The 19,631-nt window shown below is 43.0% G+C and overlaps 1 protein-coding gene across 1 annotated transcript; it reads left to right on the forward strand.

The window, feature by feature from the left end:
- The first annotated feature begins 2,746 nt into the window (after positions 1-2,746).
- ctsk (cathepsin K) lies at positions 2,747-18,810 on the forward strand. Its single transcript, XM_041942815.1, has 8 exons — positions 2,747-2,874; positions 4,337-4,460; positions 8,441-8,563; positions 11,389-11,541; positions 14,545-14,763; positions 16,293-16,458; positions 17,677-17,785; positions 17,987-18,810. The coding sequence occupies exons 2-8, from the start codon at positions 4,338-4,340 to the stop codon at positions 18,084-18,086; spliced, it is 993 nt and encodes a 330-aa protein (XP_041798749.1). The 5' UTR covers positions 2,747-2,874; position 4,337; the 3' UTR covers positions 18,087-18,810.
- Positions 18,811-19,631: the final 821 nt, after the last annotated feature.

The following is a 19,631-nucleotide window of genomic DNA, read 5'->3' on the forward strand; positions in this document are numbered from 1 at the left end:
GAGAATATGTTCTTTTTGATGAAATGTCAAATTTGTTGTTAGAAATAAAAGGTTATGAGCATTAAGGGCATCCTTGCTCAGTGTAATACACTGAGAGGTTTTACCACAATAGCCTTATTTGGTCTGTTTGGTGACTAGCGGTGGCTAACGTTAGCTATATGTTGCTGTGTTACTGGCATTATTGAGTCATTTTGCTGACTTTATGAAGGTTGCATTTCTTTTTGTACTATTCTTACACATCATTTTAGTTTATGTTTAATGGGCTCAGTTTATGTCATGGAAATCTGCCTACATATATAACATATATGAACTAGCTTGCAAGCTAAATCTGACATTTTGGCCTCAGGTTGGGGCCAGAGGAAAGCCCATGAAGCTCATGAAATATTTCATGGGAAGTTTCATCCTCTGAAAATGCTCAGATATTTTATTTATTTGTAAATTAATCCAATCTGCAAATTAGATTTTGATATTTTTGAACACTTCACATAAACGCATCCACCCGAGGGCTCACTGGCACTGAATTATGAGCAGTGTTGTAGCAGCAGCTCTGGTAAAACTATAATGAGCACCAAAACTAGCTGCAGTAGCATTGAGTCCTGGTTTTCATTCAGACCTCATTACATGTATGAGTAACCTACTGCAACACAGCCATGTCTCATTGGACATATGAGGTACACGGGATGCTCTTATATTTAGAAAAGTGACTACATATGCGAGACTGCTGTATGACTATAGGAGTCACACGATATGTTCATATATACACACAGACATGACACATTAGACTGTTGACTAACTGCATGAGGAAGTGCGTATCCATCAAACAGCAGACCACAGGGCAGAGAAAATAGATATGCTAAAGATCTATTTTGGTTTTTGCCGTGGGAAATTTATTTGAATGAGTTAATGCTCGTGATCAGCTGTGATTCGAGGCGGTCATGTGCTATTAATGTTAAAAACTTTAATTTGCAGCATGTTTGGCTGTCAACCTGCAACTACTAATAATGCTTATCAATTATGTTTATGCTAAAATCCATAATTGGTAAAAAATGTGCAGGGGTCAGCCAGGAATATTTAAATGAGGCTTTGTAATCTCAAAAATCGGCTGAATGTTTGTGTGATCAGATGATTCTGTTTCCCTGACGAGGGTCTATCTGTGAGTATCTGCTAGTTTTTTAGCGTTTACCAGCAGCGTCTGTGATGGAAAGACGCTGGTGTCTCCCTTTGTTGATGTTCATCAGCCTTTCCACTCCAACTGTCACAGTCCACAGTGTATTAAGACGTGCACGCGTCCATTTCTTGTGGTTTCAGATGATCTGTGACGATGTACCGTCACATTCCCATTCAGTTCTCAACTTGATTTCCAGTTCATGCAGATAATAACATTGGTGTTTTACATGAACCTAAAGCTGTTATGATATTACTTGCAGAAGTTGCCATACTAGTATATTCATGCATAGAAATTGCAACCCTGTCTCCTAGAAATTCAACCTATTTATCTACGATACAAGCCAGTTTCCAGCTAAAGCGTGTACGCCTCGCCGATACATGACAGGATGGCGTGGCAGTGTCACGTTTTGTCCCGTCTACGCATGAAAAGTACACCTGTGCACCAAGGTGCAGTGCCACCAGGTCAAAGATTGGGCTAAAATAAGTATCTTACTGTTAGATACGTTATGTAACTTAAAATGAGTCGACGCTGAATTTCGGATACACACGGCACGTGAACAGCGGCCTCCTGGTGACGTTGTTTGTTTGACCCGTCCATCCATCCCGTCTCCAAATGCAGACGTTCTTGCTCTTTACACTACATCACCTGACTTCCTCCTTTGCTCCCGTCATAATTACTGCTGCCTCTAGAGGTCACCGCCGAACAATTAACATAAACATAGTTCGTAATAACCTGTTTGCTAAGTCAAACTTTGTGTGGGTGAGGATGGGCTGCACTGACAGGGTGGACCAGAGGGTCTTTTACTCAGCTTGTGTAATGTATTTGATTTGTTTTTCTGTTGTATCTGAACTTGCAATGTAATATCTGCCTGTACCAACTAAAACACAACCAGTTCTTAATGTTATGACATGACAAGTTTTGGGAAAAATCGTGGTCTTGGCTTAATGATGAAAAAGCCTCAAGTGAGTTGGATGCAGTGGCCCTGGGAGTTTAGTGCACTGCAGCTGAAGAAAATACATGCAAATAGACAAAATACAAGCAAAATAAGAAAACAGCACAGCATTTCGAAATAAAAGACAAACCATGGCTACAGCATGCATGTCCCCGCCATGCTCATCTCCTTTTAGTGGCCCAAGAATATCGGCATGATGTGCAAAACATGTTGCCAAGGTCACTCAATACAGAATTATTCTTATACAGAATTAATTCTTTATTTTTTCATCATAGACTAGAGTTCACTTTAAAGTTAAAAGTCTAGCCTGTTTCCTCTTTCATATCATATTGATTCTTCTACAGCCAAGAACTAAGCACATGTTCATATTTTACAATGATCTGATAAATAAACCAAGTCCAAGATGCCATTTTTATTAAATATCCAAGAGCCTTCTTCATTTTTCAAGCTGTGGCCCAGAATGCAGCAGAGTGCTGCGTTCACTGCCAGCCTCCGTGAGGCTTTCAGAGGTCCCGGTGTAATTCGACACCTGACATCATCTGGTTTTCAGATCTCTGCTATTTGAGTGAAACCAGATGTGATTCCCCTGCCTGGAAAAAAAAAAAAAAGAAACTCCTCCCCAGACCTGAAGCTCCCATTGTACTTCCTGAAAACCCAACAGATATAAACTCACACACTGACCTACTTTGACAGCAGCTGAAGTCGAAGGCAGACCCAGAAAACTTCACCAAACTCTTTGACTTTTGGACTTAAGGTAAAGTTTGTTGTTTTGTTTTTCCTGGTTCAGAGTTTTACTTTCAGTTTTGTGCAATTCTTCTGTTGAACGGGGCTCGTTTTACAGCTACTAAAGATCAGGCTGCAGAGATTTAAACTGATGATGTTTAGCACTAAAGGTAAACCAGTTTGTATGTAACTGAGCTAAAGTGCATGAAAACGAGACAGAATTCACTCCATTACAGGCACTGACTTCTCAGTAAAGCCTCTAAGTCTGACTCTTAAGATTTCCTCCCTTTTAAATTTAGGCTCACATAAATTCATTTGCATTTTCTGCCAGTTATGAGAGTATTTAGTCTTAATAGGATTAAGATTAGAGAAGAAATTTGACCTAGCCACCTTATTGGAAAAAGTTTTGGAAGTCAGAGCTGCAGCCTTAACTGGGAGCTGCGCAGAGTTAATGTGGTGAACTCATGGAAAAATACAACAAGAGGCATACGAAAACGTTTAATACGAAATATTGATGCTTCATGTGCAACGTGAATTCATCTTTAAAACATAAAGAAACTGCCAGGAGAAGAATTCTCATGACGGAAACAGCGATAGAGCACAGTGCACATATTTTTCAGATGAACTCTTTAATTATTTGCATAACATCATGAAACCGCGCTATTTCCATCACACCACTCAAGGGTGAAGACGTGCAACATGTAATCAATGTGTGTAGGAAGAAGACAATGCACAGCAGCTCGGCTCACACAGCCTCAAAGTTAAAAAAAAAAAAAAAAAAAAACAGCTTGTTTTCTGCTTTTAGTTTAGTTCAGCTTAACAGGTCGGTGGCCTTTACTGGAAACAATGGACACAAACCGCAGACTAGAAGCAGGATGTAGTAAACCAAGAGAGGAACGGCAGATGAATGACAGATGGGAGGAAGGCAGAGCGAAGCAAAGGTGGAGAAGAGATCAGACTGTTGAATGTTTTACGTTTGCACTGGAAATGAATCCCTGATGAGAGAGCAGAGGAACTTTTCCAACACAACAGCACAAAGTTAGCCTATTTAGTTCGCATGTGTTTGTTTCTCATGAAGCCACAGACAGACGATTCTTATTTTCTTCAAATCTGATCGTGTTTGTGGCAAAAAAAAAAAAAAACTACAAAAATGAGGTCAGCACTTGACTCAGACTTAAATTTTAATGGAAACAGCTCTGTGGCTCTCTGGCTGCTGGACAGGGTGCAAAGTTCCCTCCTTCAGTTGTTTCCTTGGAAATATAAATTAGCATGCTGCTTGTCCTCTGTGGAGCATGAGGGAAACCCAGTGACTGAAACACTGGTGACAGTAAACCGATCGAAAGAAAGCCAAAAGAAGCGACGTTTCATTTCATGTCCTTTGATTTATTGTAGCCGGTTTGACCCTCTGAACTCACAGTGAACGGCGGATACAGGTCTCAGGTGTATTTGAGGCTCAATTTTAAAACCTGAGGTTTTGCGTGTTGTTCTGTCAGGATGCTGCAGTGTGTCTGCGTGTTGCTGCTGGCAGCCTCGGCTCTGGGCCACCAGGATGAGACCTCTCTGGACGCCCAGTGGGAACAGTGGAAGACCACGCACAATAAAGAATACAATGGCCTGGTAAGTGTCTGCTAATATGTGCAGTGTCTGAAAGTTTAGAAGACTTTTCAGTTTCAAAGTCCTCTATAATGCAAAACAAGAGTAGAACAAGGTTACGAGAAACATAGGGGCAAACATGAAAAGGCATGATCTATGATCCACGACTGATTCCTAAACCTAAACAAGTAGTTTTGTTGCCTAAACCAAACCAAACTGTGAAATCTAACACTTTGTATGGTGTTAAGCAGTACATTTGAAGACATTACTTTGATTGATTTAGCCTATGAACTACACAGCAAAGGCCCATAAAAGATTACATATCTGTAGGACGTTTGTGGTGAAGCCTCATAGCTTATTGACAGACCACAACGCACATCTGAACTAAAGATGGGATTTGTACAAACAAAATTGCTCTTGAAAAATGTACCATGAAAGTTCATAAATCCTGACGGACAAATCTGACTTTCTGACTTTACTCTGCATTCAAATGCTCAGAAGTTGCAAATTCATTCAGAACAATTAAGGGTCCAGTGTGTAGGATTTAGTGGCATCTAGTGGTGAGGTTGCAGACTGCAACCAGGTGAACACCTCTCGCCTCACCTTTCCCTTTCAGAGCATGTAGGAAAATCCACTGTGGCCGTGAAACTCAAGAAAAGTGTGAAAGTCCCTCTCAGTCAGTGCTTGGTTTGTCCATTCTGGGCTACTGTAGAAACATGGCGGACTCAGTGGACGAAGACCTGCTCTCTCTGTAGATATTAAGAGCTCATTTTAAGGAAGTGAAAACACTTAAGTGTGATTACACACACATGAAAACATACTTCTAAATATAATATTCCATTTCTGCCAGTAGAGCCTAAATCCTGCACACTGGTCCGTTCAGCTCTGTCTTTTTTTGTAGAAGTTCAATCAAAAGTCAGGAGAAGGAAATGAGAGGAAGTGGAGTGACAGATGCAAAGATCAGAGTGGCATTAATGCGAATGGGTGCCAACTTTTTATTATAGGTGGAACTTCAGTTGTTTTATAGCAAAGAGATTTAACTTCCTTGTTCCTGCTTTCGAAGTCTTCCATCAGAAGGTTTTTCTTGGAAGCGTCAGTGGCTGTACTCCTTATCTGTGTCTGTCTGGATGAATGTATGGATGCGTCCTGTCTTCAGGCTATTTGTACTCCCTCTCCTCTGCGTCTGTCTTTGTGCTTCAGTGGATTGTTCAGCTCGTGGACGTCTTTGTGTTTGACTCACTGTCTGTCTGCAGCTGACTCAATTTAACGGCCAGTCAGTTCAGAGTCTCCTCTCTCCCAGCTGGCCTCGTTCTGCTGTCGCCAGTCTGGTGCTGATTTATTCAGGAGGCTGCAGCTCTGTTTAGAGAACGTTAAACTGAGCAGATGTTTCTCGTAGGAATTTTAAGTAACTTGGTGCTAATACCAAATCTCCATTTGGATGGTTTTATCGTCTGGTTGTTTTGCCAGCGTTCGGCGTTGTATGCTCTTTGTATGCGTGGGGCCTTATTTTGTCATGAAAATGGATGTGGACAGTTTATTGTTTTATTGCTGACTGTAAGTTCAACAAGATAAAACCGGCAAGCACTCAGTCCAGATAGGAGAGAGTGTGCTGGTTTTTGTTTTTGGAATATAACCGATATGGAGGAAATAATTCATGGAAATCTCTGCTTCTGCCTGAGAAGACCTGCAAAACCTCATATCCATTTCATTAAGCCCTAAACGTCACTGCCACAAAGTATTTTAAAAGATTTGGTGCTGCCAGTCCACTGAAATGTCTAGATTGTTGAAGTGTAGAAACTATATTGGTCGTGGATAATAGTACATCGTCAGCATATAGACAGTTTTTTGTGATTACTGATATCAACAGGAACATCTGAAGTGTTTTTGTCTTGATGTATTGGAGAGGCAGTGGGTTCAAATTCAGCAAAAAGTGCTCTGAGCGTCCATATCCACTTCCTTTTATTGCTCTTTGGTAGTGAGGAATATAATTGTATAATTGCTGCCAGGAATATTTTCCCCGGCAACATTTTTTGTGTATTTCAGGGAGGTGATTGGAGATGATGAGAGGCAGACAAAGTGCAAAACTCTCATCCTGCAAGTTTATAAGCAGAATTTCTGGGAGGCAGGGAGGAGATAGAAAGGCACTGTGATAGCTGACAATGCCACGTTTAATCATTTCTTTTCCCTGATGTATAACACATCTCCTGGTCAAGAAGTGTTCTGTGTGGGAAAGTTTTAAAAACACGAGCCTAAGCAAATTCCCACAGAGGAGATGATTAATCAACAAAGATGTTGCTTCAGTTCTACTTCTGTAATGTTCAGATAGAGGACCTGGTTCCGTTATTGTTGCATACTGTGTTATCTGAGATCAGTTACAGTGTTTAAATCCCCGACAATGCAATTAGAATAGTAGAGATAGATATCAATTATGATTAACTGTAAATCTTCATCACATATGCTAAAACACATGTATTTTTCTTTAATTGGACACAAAATTAGCTCTGAGCGGTAAGACCTGCAGGAAACAATCGTGAGTGGAAAAACATTAAATGTGAGGCCGGCACCGGTTGCTCTACTTCCTTGTTTTGGCCCGGAGAAACAAGACAGATGGAATTGGAGAACAGAGAATCAAAAGTAAAGCAGGGCATGCACAATGAGAATTTACAGTGGCTTAATCCTTCTCATCATTAGCCAGTAATTCAGAAAAGTTCATTTCCAGACAGCTGTAGGCCCAGTTCAGCAAACTGACTTCTGTTTATTTTCCTTGATTCAGGATTTCCTATTAAGCAGCCAAACACAGGCATTTGAATCAGGGCTTATCAGCAGAGATCACATGGACAAAAACGTCTCCTGCTATGTTAGTGCTCAGTTGAGGCTAACTGCAGCCCTGGTGATTCATAATGAACTGTACTGCACACAGCAGTCAGCAGGTGTCAAAAATTCCCAGCAGTGGAAACTCCGCTCACCTTCGACTCTATATTTCACCCTCGTTTTTCACTTTCCCCGCCGCTGAAATTCACACCCGTCTTTCTTCTTCTACGTTCTGGCTGTGACAAAGAAAGGAAATGTAATTTAGTTGGTGTTAAAGCAGAGTGTTCCCGAGCGCTCGCTGAGCATCTGCTCTCCCTCCGCTCTTCACCTCCGGCGAGAGGTCACCACTCTGCAGCTGCGGAGTGTTTGTTTGTTTGTTGGTGTGTTTAGACGCATGTGTGCAGTTTATCTGCAGCGCTGCATGAGCCTGGCTTCATGCGCAGTATGTGTGCTTTATCTGCATCTGTATGTAAATGTGCGTCTTTATGTGTGTGTGTGTGTGTGCATATGATCGTTAGTGGTGTGTTATTTACATTCCTGTGGAGTCAGCAGGAAAGAGTGCATCTCTCTCGCTCTCTCATAGTGATTTTAATCACTATTCCTCCAACAGTTCCTCTAATTCAACCCTCCTTGAGCTGACATCGACGTAATAGAGTCAAAGTCTCCTTGCATCATTTGCATTTTCCATTACTGGAATGGATATCAAGATAGAAACGGTGATTATAGATATGCTAATGGTTGTTAAGACCACGAATATTAAGTAGCGCATGGCTGTTTTTTAGGTAACCAACCAGGATATAGTGGTGATGAGATGCAGATGGTCTAAACCTAAAGGATAAAGTGATATTTTAACACAAATTACAGTTGCATTGGACAGTTATGTTGCTGTATTAGCTCTACTAGGGAACATCATTATGTGTATGCACTGGTTTAATTGGCCTAATTAATGAAATGGGGCTGTAACACAGACAAGCTTCCTTTCCTTGCTAATTAAAACGTAAATTTGCCCTATTTGCCCAGATTAATTTCTTTTAGCTGTCAGGTGTTAATGCAGGAAGGAAGGGAAGCAAACGTTAAGTCTGAAGTATACTGCAGCCGGGAGCAGAATCTGGCATGCTATGACCTCCTTATGAAGCCCATCAGTGACTGGTGGCGTCTTCGCTCAAAGTGACACATGCACTTGTTTGTCTCAGGATGAAGAGGGGATTCGCAGGGCCGTCTGGGAGAAGAACATGCGCATGATTGAAGCCCACAACAAGGAGGCGGCACTGGGCATGCACTCCTACGAGCTGGGGATGAACCACCTGGGCGACATGGTGAGTCTGAGGCGGGTCCTGCATGCTTGACTGTCATATCTGACCCCACTGGATGCCGGTCTGAATCCAGCAGACATGCTGCTGCAGACATCTGTTTTAACTTTACCCCATGTAGGCTGCCACAGAGGAAGACAACCGACTCTGTCTGTAGGACTCTTCACAAGACCCTGACTAGCATGTTATCATTCTTTTTCATTCTCTTTTGGACTTTAACTGTCTACAGCGTGCTCTGGGATGTCTCTCACAGCATGGTTGTTGACAGTTTCTGGCCTCTTTTACCTGATTACCAGATAACATTTGCATGCCGTGCAAGATGGGTCATGCAAGTTGGGAGTAGTCTGACATGTTTCTCACCAAATCATTGCACTAAAGTCACCTTACACACTACTGTCTGCAAGAGGGACACTCAGAAGACTCTTAGACTGATATCTGCTCCCACCTGTACTCAGCACAGACACACAGTCCTTCCACCAAACATCGCACACCTTGAAGTCTCACAACCTGTGTGATGACGCCTTCAAGGTACGAGTGCTGCGGGAAATCCCATTAATTATAGTGACCATTCTGAAAGACACAAATGTCATACAGACTAATTCCATGCTGCACCCTTATCAGCTGACAGCAAAATGCTGTTTCCACATTTCAGTTTCAGTATGTTACAGTTGTTTTGACTGAATCAACAAACGCCAAACAAGTCAGTAATTTATCATTTTTCCTGGATGAGATCAGTGGCTCAGCCCAGCTGCTGCGGTGCCAGCACCAGACAGTCGTCTCTGGTTAATGAAGTAAAGACGTACCAACTGTCCCACGTACCACTGTACCACGCATCCAAGCTGCAACTAACGATTCTGTTCATTATCAATTAATTTGCTGATTGTTTTCTCGATCGATAAATTGTCGGTTTTAATTCCCCTCAGCCCAAAGTGACGTCTTTAAATGTCTTGTTTTGTGTCACCAACAGTCCAGAGATTCAGTTCACTGTCATGTATGACCAGTGTTTGAATTACTCTGTGGCTGAGCGGAGACCTGTTTTCCAGGGGTGGGGGGGTGCACATACATACATTGATGTGCTCGTTTACATGCAAAAATATATTATCAATACAATTCAGTTCATTTAGAGAAGATTTAGCTTGAAACAACAACAAAAAAACAGGAATTATTCACCATTTTTAATCGCTATTACCGAGAATGAATAAAAATGTTAACGCCCGGTGGACAGACGATGGTTTGCATTACTTTGTAAAACAGACCAGAACTAGGTTGCATCCCATGGTGATGTTATACTTGAATAAACACCTTGACAAGTGCTTTGCTATTAGACTGCTACACAAAAATGGCACCAAAAGCTTGTGTCTGTCTCGGGGGAGGCGAGCTCCTCGCAGCTCCTCTGTGTTTCAAACCGTGTGTCTGAAAAGAAAAGCAGCAAATCTTCACTTTTCAGAAGCCGGAGCCTGCAAATGTTTTGCATTTTTGCTTCTAATGCACTAAAACAATTATTTGATTTGTGATAAAATAGTATTCATTTTCTGTCAATCGACTAATTGTTGCAGGTCTAGAAATCAATCAGCATTGAGCCAGTTTCCGTGTGAACAGCCTGTGCATCAGAGCACAAGCTGAGATTCAGCTGTCATTAGCAACTGTAACGAGAGCTAATTGATCTGTCTGCTAAGTGCATTCATTATTTCAGTGTCTCACACTATACAAACCAAGAGGGAAATCATGGACGTGTGCAGTCAAACCTGCAGAAAAGCAGCATCTCAGTGTCAGAGATTCATATTTTCCTCAGCAGTTCTGCCTTTTAGCTCCTGGCAGCTCCATTTTTTCCCTTCGCTCATGAATGCTGCAGCTCATTGAGGTGAAACAAAATGGCGGTTCGGTGCGCTTAAATCAGCTGTATTCAGTGACACGTGTGTCAACGCGGGTCACGACTGATGCTTGTTTCTGCATGAAGACGCCGGCTGCAACAGGCCGTACATCAGACGTGGGTGGGAAACAAAACGCGCGAAATGCGACGAGCCTCCGCCGGCCTCGTTTATTGGTGACAGGAACATGCACACGCATCCGGATTCTGGATCAACTGCCAGTCTGATGTTTACGCAGGAACAGGTGGCCGGGAAATGAAGGATGCGTTTCCATTTTCATTTTGACTGGAAGCGCTTAAGTGAAAGGGAAGATATTAACAGATGGTCTGTATTTCTTCGGTTAATGATCTTCCCTCTTGCAGACTGAGCTGTAATGAGAGCACTGGGGAACTCCATTAATAATAAATGGCAGGAGTTTTTAAAAATAATTGCTACGTATCGTTTAAACAGCAGTTTCACTGTGACAGTCAGCAAACAGCACAGGAGTCGTTTATTTCCTGTTCCTCTCCTGCTTCTTCTTTTCGCTCATTGTTTTGTAAATCTTGTAGCTTCTTCATGTGCACTTTTGTGTCCTTTTCGTGTCACTTTTTGACACTTGTTCAGTTCAGAAAAATGACATTTCACTTTGGAGTAAACTGTGTTAAACCCATCTCTTCATGAAACACCTTTCATCCTCTGTCACCCTGCTGAATCAAATCCTCCCTCGCCCATATCTTCTTTGACTCGTTCTTGTCTTAAGTCTAAAAATAAATCCCCTCTGCTTCTCTTCTCTGGTTCCTGACGCAAAAAAAATGTCTATCTCTCAAGATTATTCCAGGAAACGAGGGAACTTTCATACCATGCATTGTTGGCGTGGCGCAACCTGTAACCCTCCTTTTGTTTTCGATGAAGAAAGTCAGCCTCCTGTTGTAGTCTGAATGAAAGCAACAGCCTGAAACGTTAACCGTGTCTCTGTTCACGCAGACGACGGAGGAAGTGTCCGAGAAGATGACCGGCCTGCAGGTCCCGATGATCCACGAGCGCAGCTTCACCATGGCTCTGGACAACAACGTGTCCGGAATTCCCAAGTACATCGACTACCGCAAGAAGGGCATGGTGACTCGGGTGAAGAACCAGGTCAGAGGTCATCCAGTACACATCTCTCACCCCTCGTATGTTTAGTAAAAGCTGCACAATAATGATTCGTGTTACTGTATGTCCAGTTCATGAGAGCTGATTTGGCAGCTTTCTTGGGAAAAGTTTGTCCTCATCCTTGAAGTTTCCCATCAAACCAAAACAAACTAAACAAAATCCCTTCTGATAAAGAATAAATCCTTCCTCCTGAAACTGAAGCAGCTAAATGGAAGTCCATCATGCTTCCATAGGAAAGGCTGGTCCAGGCTGGTCTTGGAGAGGAGAAGGGGCTCATTCTGGCCTCAGAGGGCAGAAATGAGCCCCTTCCAGCTCGGTGGCCTGGACGAGGCGAAGCCTGACCCGCTCAAAACTGTACTTTTCACACAGCATGTTACAGTTTTAGAGGAGAAAATGAAAGTTCATCTGTGGGCAGAAAGTGGAAGAACCTGTTCTGTGCTTCCAACTGTGATATTCCTGTCGGTCAATTTTTTACGTAAGTGAAGCACATGACTGTCGTGTTTCAGCATGTGATGGTGTTTCTTTGAGGGTTTGGGGAATACTGAGGAAAAGTTCCCAAAGCTGTTTTCAGGCAAACTGCTGGGAAGGCCTCAGCAGCAGTTAGAGAACAACCACGTGAGCGGAGGAAACGGCCTGTTCTCGCCAATACAAAAGAATGGCTTTGATAATTAAATGCAATTAGTCATTAAGAGTGGATGGGACAGCCCGGCCTTATTTATGCAAACAAGGTTTGAGCAGAACAGGAAGTACATAGATTGAAATATGGCGTACAGCTGTGCTTTGTGCCAACAGGCAGATTAGCAGCAGCATGATTTGATGTTATCTAATGAACGTCGGAGATGACACTGAAGCTCTGGAGGCTCAGCACAGTTTCTGTTCCGTCTTCAGTCTATTGATCATGTGTTGTTCTTTTTACTGAATATAGAACGTTTGTTTCAGTTTTATTGACACTGAAGTCTAATTTTAGTGTTTCTGGGAAAGAAAAAGCATTGTTTTTCTAGTAATTTAAATACAGATATTCTTTTCTACATTTAGATCAATCCACAAATTCATTGTTATTTCTTATTCTGATAAATGAATGATAATCAAAACTTTTTCAAAAAAATGGACAAATGGAAGCACGACTTAAACGTCAGTTCAGTATGAATAGATTTTAACTACAATAGCATAAAATTAATTATCTTTAAAACTTTTGAAATATATGTACTTCAGATGAACATCCATTTCCAGTAGTAATAATAATGAAAATAATGTCTGTGAATGCATTGTCAGTTTATGCGGGGAACGTTGCCGCCCTCTGGTGGATGAAGATCAAACTGCAGTCATAAACAGGACTCGTGGAGCTGCTCCTCTGCTTCCTGTTGTTCATGAATTATGCAGCAGCCTGAGTGCACTCTCTGCATACTAACAACTCTGCTGCTTCCTCCCCAGCTCCTTTTATGATGACTGAATTGCATTTTGGTGTTTTGTTTGTTTGTTTGAGGCGATTTCCAGTTATACCAGAGCTCAAAGCCACATTCAGAACATCCCCCGGGAAGTGACGTGATTACACATTTACAGAGTTTTTAATTGGAGCGGCTCAGAGCAGCAGAGTGTCAGACTGTTTTTTTTTTCTTGAGGAGGAGCAGCAGAGGTGTTCAAAGCCATCAGAGTTTATATTCATTAGCACTGAACACAGCGGCTCCGTTCTCCGTTTATGAAGCTCAAACAGCTGCTCTTCACTGGGACTAAGCTGACATATTGGTTTGGTCATTTTTGGCTTCCCTAAATACACTACATGGCTAAATGTATGTGGACCTGAACCTGCTGCAGGTGTTCCCCCCCAATCTAACACATGAGCATCAGTGAGGTCCAGCACTGATGTTGGTAGTCAGGTCTAACTCCAAGTCCAGTTCATCTCACAGGTGCTGGATGGGGGTGTTGTCATGTTAAAAACTGGAAAGGCGAATGTCGAGTTGTTACCTGTGATTGCTGGTCACATGTGGATTTTAACCAGTTCAGTTATTTATTCCTTCCCTGAGGTGTCAGAAGGTAAAATGATGCAGTAATTGACATGAGAAAAGTATGAAAAAAACCCTCTCACGACCCCTCACGTTTATCTCGTGATTCCCTGCCAGTCCTGGACCCCAGGTTGGGAACCATTGATCTAAAATTTCATTGCATGCTGCAGTAATATGATTTCCCTTCATTGGAAATAAGTGGCCCAAACCATGAAAAACAGCCCAGAGCGTCCATATACTTTTGGCCACATAATGTGTATTTAATGGCAAAACACTGACTCAAAGAGCTGTTCAGTTAGTCTGGGTTTCAGTCGAGAGCTGCGCTGTCCCATCATGCTCTTGCTGTGAAGGTAGCATTTTCACCTGATCTCCTAATCCACTGGATTTAATCTGGCGTTCATATGGACAGTTTTACAGCCGTTTCTATGTACACACACACACACACACGCACACACACACACTCCTCCAGGCCGGCAGCAGAGCAGTCACTGTCTGAAGAGACAGACAGAAATGTTGTCAAAGCCTGCCCCCTGGTGGACAGACAGGAGAAGACCACAAGCTGAGCTGCTGCTTGTTTTTCTCGCTCTTCAGTTTGACTTCCTTCAGGCTGATGAGGCATGAATGCAGGGCTCGGATTGTGTTTCCATCAGTCATTTAGCTGCAAGTTATTTTCATTTTGTTTGGTCTATAAAATAGAGTCTTTCACAAGGTGGCAGATTTCTTTTTTCCTTTTTGCTTCCTTTTTGCTGATCTTCGTTTTGATCACACTTGTTTTACACTTTGTCTCATCTGTGATTCAGATAAATGAACCAACCATGTGCAACTTTTAGTCAAAACTCATGTATTTTGTCTCTTCATGCATTTCTCTTTATTTTATTTCCCTCTCTCATTGTCTGCTCAGCTTCCTCTTGCTGTTATCAGTAAGGCAACAGGTGATGTGTGCATCATCAAACCACACCTCTCACTCTCATTTCCTTCCTCCACTCAGGGTGCCTGTGGCTCCTGTTGGGCCTTCAGCTCGGCTGGGGCCCTCGAGGGCCAGTTGGCCAAGAAGACGGGTCAGCTGATCGACCTCAGTCCCCAGAACCTGGTGGACTGCGTCACAGAGAACGACGGCTGCGGGGGAGGGTACATGACCAACGCCTTCAAGTACGTGGAGGAAAACGGAGGCATCGACTCCGAGGAGGCGTACCCGTACGTCGGAGAGGTAAGAAAGCCTCAACGCCACGCAAACGATGTTCCCGTCAGTGGGTCAAATCCTCGCCTCCAGTCGTTAACGATCATATGTCCTGGGAGGCGAAGCATCCACAGGAACTGAGGTTACCACATCCATGAGCATTTTAATTTTGGTTTCCTGTCATGTGTCAACGCTTGTTCCCGTTCTGTTCTTGGTGTGACATCCTGTTCTGTGGCCACACACCACAGCGACTCTCAGCTCTGATGATGTTTTCAGAACAGGCCAGTGGAAACATATTTAAACAGGTTTATCAGGTCAAAACTGCAACTGGAGAACGTTCCTGCTGATGAGTAATCGTACAAACATGGAACTTTTGTAATGTTACAACTATCGGGATACTTGATACACCAGTTTTGTGGTCAAAACCTTCACATTCAGCACCAGGAGTCACACCCCAAAAACTCGGCCATGTCTGAAGGCAACAAAATCGTCCTCCCAGCACCTTTAAAGCTCCTGCTAATTAACACAAAACCCCTCGTTTGTTTAAAACCAAAGCATAAAAAAGGATAGAGCCAGGCTAGCTGTTTCCCCCTGTTTCCACTCTTTATGCTTAGCTAAGCAAAGCGGCTGCTGGCTCCAGCTTCATGTTGAATGTCCATGCATGATAATGATATTAAATACAGTCTTACATAAAATCTGAATAACAACAGCTTCCAGAAATCAGCTGTTTACCGCAGCAGCAGGGCTGCAGACACAGACTGAAACCAGAGAGGTCAGCGGTTCCTCACTGGGCAGCCACGGTGACACATGTGGTCCAGTCACATGTCACACCAAGATAAAATAAATCATAAGCTTTATTCTGTGTGACCCTTAAAGCAGCAGCAAATACGTAACTGAATGGAGGTGATCGAGCAGAAATGACGGTGCAGAAACTTTCCCATTGTCTTACAAAGCAAACATAGTTTCCTCTTTAGTCAGCAAGAAGGAAGTACGACTGCATGTTAATGATTCCAGGCTGCGGGCGCCGCACTGAATGTACTGAGGCTGTGATCAACATATCACATGAAAGGTGCATGTGACAGTAAAATCATACGGGCTGGCGCACTGAGCTGCAACTGATAACTAGTCCTGCGATCAATTCATCCAAATGTTGCTGTGAATTGATTATTTGTGTCCAAAACCTCGAAATGTTCAGTTTACTGCGGTGGAAGACGAAGAAAAGCTCACATTTGAGATCCTGGAACCATCAAATTTTTGCCATTTTCAACTGAGAAATGACCTGAACTATTACGTTTTTCTTCGATTTTCTGTCGGTGGACCAATCAATCAACCAATCAATCAATCAATTGATCTTTTGTTGCAGCTCTGCATGTTTCTGTACATTTTTCTTTGTTGTTCAGAAATTCTTAGTAACCATTTCTGAGTGTTGAACTTCAGTTGCAGCAGTTTGGGTTTTTTTTTTCCAGTTTGAATTTGTTCTGTCTTTGTTTGTTCTGAAGAGGAAACAGGAATCTGAAAGAACCATTTCAGATTTTTCTCCCTCTTTGTCTTGCGTGCAGGACCAGCCGTGCCGCTACAACTCCTCAGGCATGGCCGCCCAGTGCAAAGGCTATAAGGAGGTCCCGGTGGGCAACGAGCACGCGCTGGCTGTGGCGCTGTACAAAGTGGGTCCAGTATCTGTGGGCATCGACGCCACGCTGAGCAGCTTCCAGTTCTACAGCAAAGGTCTGCAGACGTGACATTTCATTCACTGATTTATTCTCATTCAGGACTCTGATGCTGAATATTTTTGAAACTCGTCACCTTTTCTTTTTCATGTGTTATTTTCTCATTGTAGTGCAGTTCAGAGCAGAGACTTCCTGCTGGTGGTGTGTTCATGGAGGCTCTGACATTTAGGATTTCACAGTGATCTTCTGAACTGCAACCTCATTCATGCAGCAAATACTGAATCCATGCTTTAATGTCCTTTTCTCACTTATTCTTTGTCTCCTGGGTCTCATTGTGTTTTATGGCTATTAACTCTAAAACCTTGAATGCTGAAGAATCCGGGGATCCCAGGATTTTAGCAGCTTAGGAAGAGTTTAAATTCTACAATCATGCTGATTCCAGTGTTTTTCAGACTAACTGACTCGGATGTTGTAATGCTGAAGTTCTCCGCGGTTGATTCGGTGACGTGAGCGTGCGGCCTGTCGCCTGCGGCTCTTCAGCTAACAGATCGCTGCTGTTGTTCCGCCTGACGTGTTTCAAATGATCCGCCGACACAAAATGGCAAAATGACTGTTGTCTTGCCCGTCGATGCATTTTTGACGAACGACCGCAGTGACAAATACTTTGAAAGTGAAGCAGCGGGATGCTGCATTAGCAGTGAGCTCTGACACAGTGTAAAGAGAGCAAAGAGTAAACACCTTATCAGATAGATTCAATTGTGCTGGATTCCATGCATGCAACCTGTGAATCTCTCATGCATTGGTAGGTGATCTGAATCCAGAGCCGGAGTGGCGGACTCCGCCACTACCAATCATGTAAATACATTGAATGGCTATTGCAGACAAATACAGACCAATAATAATATCAGAAATGTGTTTACTCCTTGAAAATCTTAATGGTTATGGCTTTAAATGCGGCTGCTTTCAGGGAGTTTTTCCAGCAGAATTTTTTTCCCGGCTTTGAAACAGAAATTAAACTTTCATGTTGGGATATAAAACCAACAGAAAATGTAATTGAACAGTTGATTGGTAACAGGTGATAATATCATGATTGAAAGGCTCAGTGGTTCACAGCGAGGATGGAGTGAGGGTCAACACTTTGTCAACACGTGATTGGATAAAGGAGATTAATACATGAGCTCAGGAAACCTGCTGGTTAAACAGCGTCCAGATTTCTTGTATGATGAATCCTTGATGCACCTCCAGCTCACTCCCCCCCTCTCTGCCCTGTGCCCAGGTGTTTACTACGACCCCGACTGCAACAAAGACGACATCAATCACGCCGTGCTGGCAGTGGGCTATGGCGTGAGCGTCAAGGGGAAGAAGTACTGGATCATCAAGAACAGGTGGGTCACACCACCTGTCCGAACGGCAGCAGGTGGCTCATGAGGCCGCCAGAATGAAAGGACGAGCTGTTCGCCGGCGTGTCGTGTTGATTTGATGCCTCCTGACAAACCGATGAGCTGAAATGCCATTTGACTCCCGGCGATGCTCGACGACTCCCTTTCTTCTCACCTCTGTCGTCATCTTTTGTCTTTCCCCGACAGCTGGGGCGAGAGCTGGGGCAGAGGAGGCTACATCCTGATGGCGCGTAACCGTGGCAACCTCTGCGGCATCGCCAACCTCGCCAGCTACCCCATCATGTGAAGAGAGGAGCGCGGGGCTCAGAGGGAAGACGTGGGAGGGTGACGGAGCTTTGCTTAGACTACCGCCCACAAAACTGTTTATTCCAGCATGTCAGCGACCACTACAAAAAATAACAGGTTTCACTTTGTTTATGCAGCAAACATATTTTTGAATTATCATGAAATGCAAAGAAATTCAGGCTGGACTAAAGGTCTCTGAAGAGAACTTGTTCCAGTGACAAAAGGGCTGAATGGAGTCTGATGGATGTCTTTAAAATGTCTGATTTGAAGCACTTTAAACGCCTTCAGTCTTTTCAGTTTTATCTCCAGACCAGCAGCCATCCGCTGCGGTCTCCTCCATAAAGACACACAAACAGTGTGAGCGCCTCCAGGATGAGGCGCAAATAACGCTAAACCAGGCCCCAGGTTGGTGCCAGTGGGCCAGCCCACCCGGCACTGCCAACATCTCACAGTATTCTGCAGGTAGTCGCCGATAGTTTCAGTCCCAAGCTTTAATTTCTAAAAACAGTTTGTGTGGAAAATCCAGTGTGTCAGGAAACGTTGCTGGCCAATGGGAGCTCTTCCTTTCCTGTCGACGCAGAGTCACATCCTCTAAAATCGTAACTGTGTTTCTCTCGATCATGTCGACTTTTGTTGTTGTTGTTCTGTTCAGCACTTTTCCAATGATCAAACTGTAAACTGTTGTTTTCTAGGAAATTTAATAAAGATTTAATTTTGAAGTTGAATGCATCATGTTGGATTCTTTGTTATAATCTAAATAAATTGGTCATTAGTACCATGTTCTTTTATTGTATAAATACATTTGCGAGTCTGATACCTGATAAACTAAAATAGCACAATGTTTAGGTGACATCATGTCCTGTGATGAGCTGCATTTAGCTCAGTAAACGTGTGATACCTGGCAGCATAGACTGAAAACAACATACTATCTGCAGACACAGCTGTAGTTGTAGCTGTAGGAGTTTGTTTTATTCATTCTAAGAAACTCGTCAGAGGATCCAGAAGTGCTGACATTTTGTCAAACAAGGACACATTTTATTCAGAAGTATCAGCAGCTTTCTCAGGATACACAGTACGTATGCTATATTGCAGTGCTTCTCAAATACTGGCCCTTGGCCCACGTCTGGCAGCAACATTTGGCCCCCTGAGGAAAGCTGAAGTCTTACCTTTAAGAGTTTCCTTCAAAATGTTTGCATGACTTTTCACAAATCTACTGAAGATAAATGCAATGTTCTTGTAAATCCTGTGACATCTAATCCTGCCTCTGAATACTGAAGAGAGGCCCAGTTTGACCAGGCACACCGAAGACTGATACATAACACAGGTCAGTGTTAGACTCTGGCCTATCTGATCATAACAGGTCCAAATCATTTCAAATTCCTAATTCAAATGGAGTGTTAACCTGTGTTAATTTAAACACAAGATACTTGTGCTCAAAAAGAGGATTCATTCTCAGTGAAGAACCTTGGAGCTCTAATCTGCCTCTATACCTGCCAAAGAGCAGTGATTCCTAACACGTCTCTGGGGGTCATCAGGTGGAAACCTC

The sequence above is a fragment of the Chelmon rostratus genome, chromosome 8 (assembly GCF_017976325.1).
Source record: "Chelmon rostratus isolate fCheRos1 chromosome 8, fCheRos1.pri, whole genome shotgun sequence".
NCBI lineage: Eukaryota > Metazoa > Chordata > Actinopteri > Chaetodontiformes > Chaetodontidae > Chelmon > Chelmon rostratus.